General features: G+C 43.6%; 1 protein-coding gene across 1 annotated transcript in view; it reads right to left on the bottom strand.

Annotated features, from left to right (window-relative positions):
- Nucleotides 1-2,346, bottom strand: part of LOC103606144 (nesprin-1-like) — a gene marked incomplete at its 5' end in the record, with an annotated part of 130,330 nt that overhangs the window by 22,914 nt on the left and 105,070 nt on the right. Inside the window, one exon of the mRNA XM_008590735.1 lies at nucleotides 400-603. Coding sequence (XP_008588957.1) covers nucleotides 400-603 — 204 coding nt within the window. The remainder of the gene's footprint in view (nucleotides 1-399; nucleotides 604-2,346) is intronic.

The raw sequence follows: 2,346 nt of genomic DNA, 5'->3' as shown, positions 1-2,346 counted from the left end.
AGTTTTCTATAGGCTCCACTATTTTACCAAAAATATAAATATATAAATATACAAATATATAAATATATATATATGTATATATGTTTGTGTGTATATATATATATAGGCCATGCTTATTTTTATATAGATGTATATAAACAGGCATGCCTTATGAGCAAGCCCCACAGCAATGCATGCTTTCTGTTTTTAGAGTAGAGTATTCATCTTAGACTTCTTAACATTGCATTCAGTTCTTCATCTGCTTCTTACTTTGCTGCGTCCAATATCATGAATTAGTTGGTCTGGTGTTAACATGAGTAATTGAGAGCAGAGGTCATATTTTTTATTATAGTCACCACAAAACAGGAGAACTAATATCACTATTCCACTGTAAACACTTCGTGGTGGTTTATTACCTACCTTTACTTTTTTCAACCCTTCACAAGTCTCACTTTGGGCACAGGACATCAAGGATTCTTCCACTTTTGTCAGCCACGTTGTTCTGTCACTAATAAATTTCTCCACTTGTGTACTTCGAGTCGTGAAATCTTTCAAGGTCCCTTTTGCTTCTTCAGTTATTTCTTTGGCATGCTCCAGTTTCTGCCTTAAGTCTGCTTCTATAAACTAAACAGAAAGCAAGAGTTCCTTAAAATTTGTGAAAGCCAGAAGAACACTCATTCAGTAGGAATTGTGTTTATGTGCAGCTTAATTGTCAAAAACACATCAGCCTCACCATGGAACCCAGCTCGAATGCTCCTACGCCTTTTCCAAGAAGGAAAATAAGCGAGTACAAGCTGCCAAACATGAAGTGATGGGAAAATGGCAAGAGTAAGGATTGCTATTAACATTGGGTATTAAAGTGGCAGTTCCAGGAAATATGTGAGATCACATTCTGAAAGCTGCCCTGGACCCACATGGAATTACCAAGGAGGTGACCAAAAACCTGCTCTTAATTCTCCCTGAAAACACTCACACATTTTCTGCCCAGATGTAACCACAATTGGGACAAACACCACTATGGGATTTTATCATAAAGCAATTTTATGTCTGTCTCCTACTGTCCCTTTAAAATATTCAATGGGTTCTTTTCTCCTTCCAGAATGATACATTTCAGGAGGATTGACGTCTCTGACCCCCGAGTTAAGAAAAGGACGAACAGTCACTATAAATTGCAAAACAGTCTCAATTCCACAATTCAAACATCCACGTCTATTTGGTAATCAAAACTTCAAACTTAAAATTGAGAATTAAAAAAAAAAAATTGAGGATTTTTTTCTTAACCCTAGCTCAGATCTGTTGCAAGCAGGAAGCCCCCAGTGAAAAGGGGGTCAAGTGCCTCTTCTTCTCTGTCTTTGCTTTATTTTTATTCCCCCTCTTTGCCCAACGTCTGACCCCTGCAGGTGTGGGCCAGGAGGAGGTGAGCGAGGGGCTCTGTACCTCCTGACGACCGCTGTGAGCTGGCGTCTGTGCTCTCCAGGCCAGGCAAGGTGGAACATTCACTCCTCTCTCATGGCCTCAGTCTGTGCATTTTTCTGAGATGTCCCACGTGGCTGGGACCTCACACTGAGGTCCCCAGATGCATTAATGCACTCTTCTCTAGCTCTTGACTTTCTTCTCCACAGCCTGGAGGTACTTCTTTAACTCTTGGCTGCTGAGGGCTGGCCGTCCTGCAGGGAGCCTCTCAGACCAGGTGAGATATCCTCGCATGGTGTTCCCTTCCTTCCCTCCCTCTCATGACTCCCTTCCGGGCCACAGGTCACACTCCAGCACTGACCCCCAACTAACTCTGAGATGAAGGCCACCCCAAACATGAATTTCTTTTTTGGCAAATGCATCAGCAGTTAAACAGCCTGTCTGTCCCCTTGAGGATTCTCAGGGGATGGAGGCTATACTTCTGTGTCTGCCAGATGCAGGGGACAAATATCCTGTCCTCCAGGTGGTGCCAATGAAACCCTTCTGCCTGGGCTTGAGGCACGCCCACACCTCTTCCTTGAGTATGCATAGAAGCGTGTGTGTCTCATGTGAGAGACAGAAAGAGAAAGAGAGAGAGAGAGAGAGAGAGAGACACCCACACCTCTTCCTTGAGTATGCATAGAAGCGTGTGTGTCTCATGTGAGAGACAGAAAGAGAGAGAGAGAGAGAGAGAGACCAGAGTACAACAGCAGCTCTCTCTCACAGTCCTGCCTTAATCTCCACTCTGCAATATCTGTTGCCCATGGATGTCCCCAACATAGGTGACATGCATAAGCACTCCTCTCTAGTGTAGTCTATGAATAGCACCCCCTTCACCTCTTCATGCTTCAGGCGAAACTTGCAATGTTCCCGTGCATGTATATCCTCCACCAATGGCACTGACTGATGGATACA

Source organism: Galeopterus variegatus, unplaced genomic scaffold, assembly GCF_000696425.1.
Source record: "Galeopterus variegatus unplaced genomic scaffold, G_variegatus-3.0.2 Scaffold6343, whole genome shotgun sequence".
In the NCBI taxonomy this organism is placed as follows: domain Eukaryota; kingdom Metazoa; phylum Chordata; class Mammalia; order Dermoptera; family Cynocephalidae; genus Galeopterus; species Galeopterus variegatus.
The sequence above is the reverse complement of the archived record's forward strand: the minus strand, read 5'-3'. Positions and strand labels throughout refer to the sequence as shown.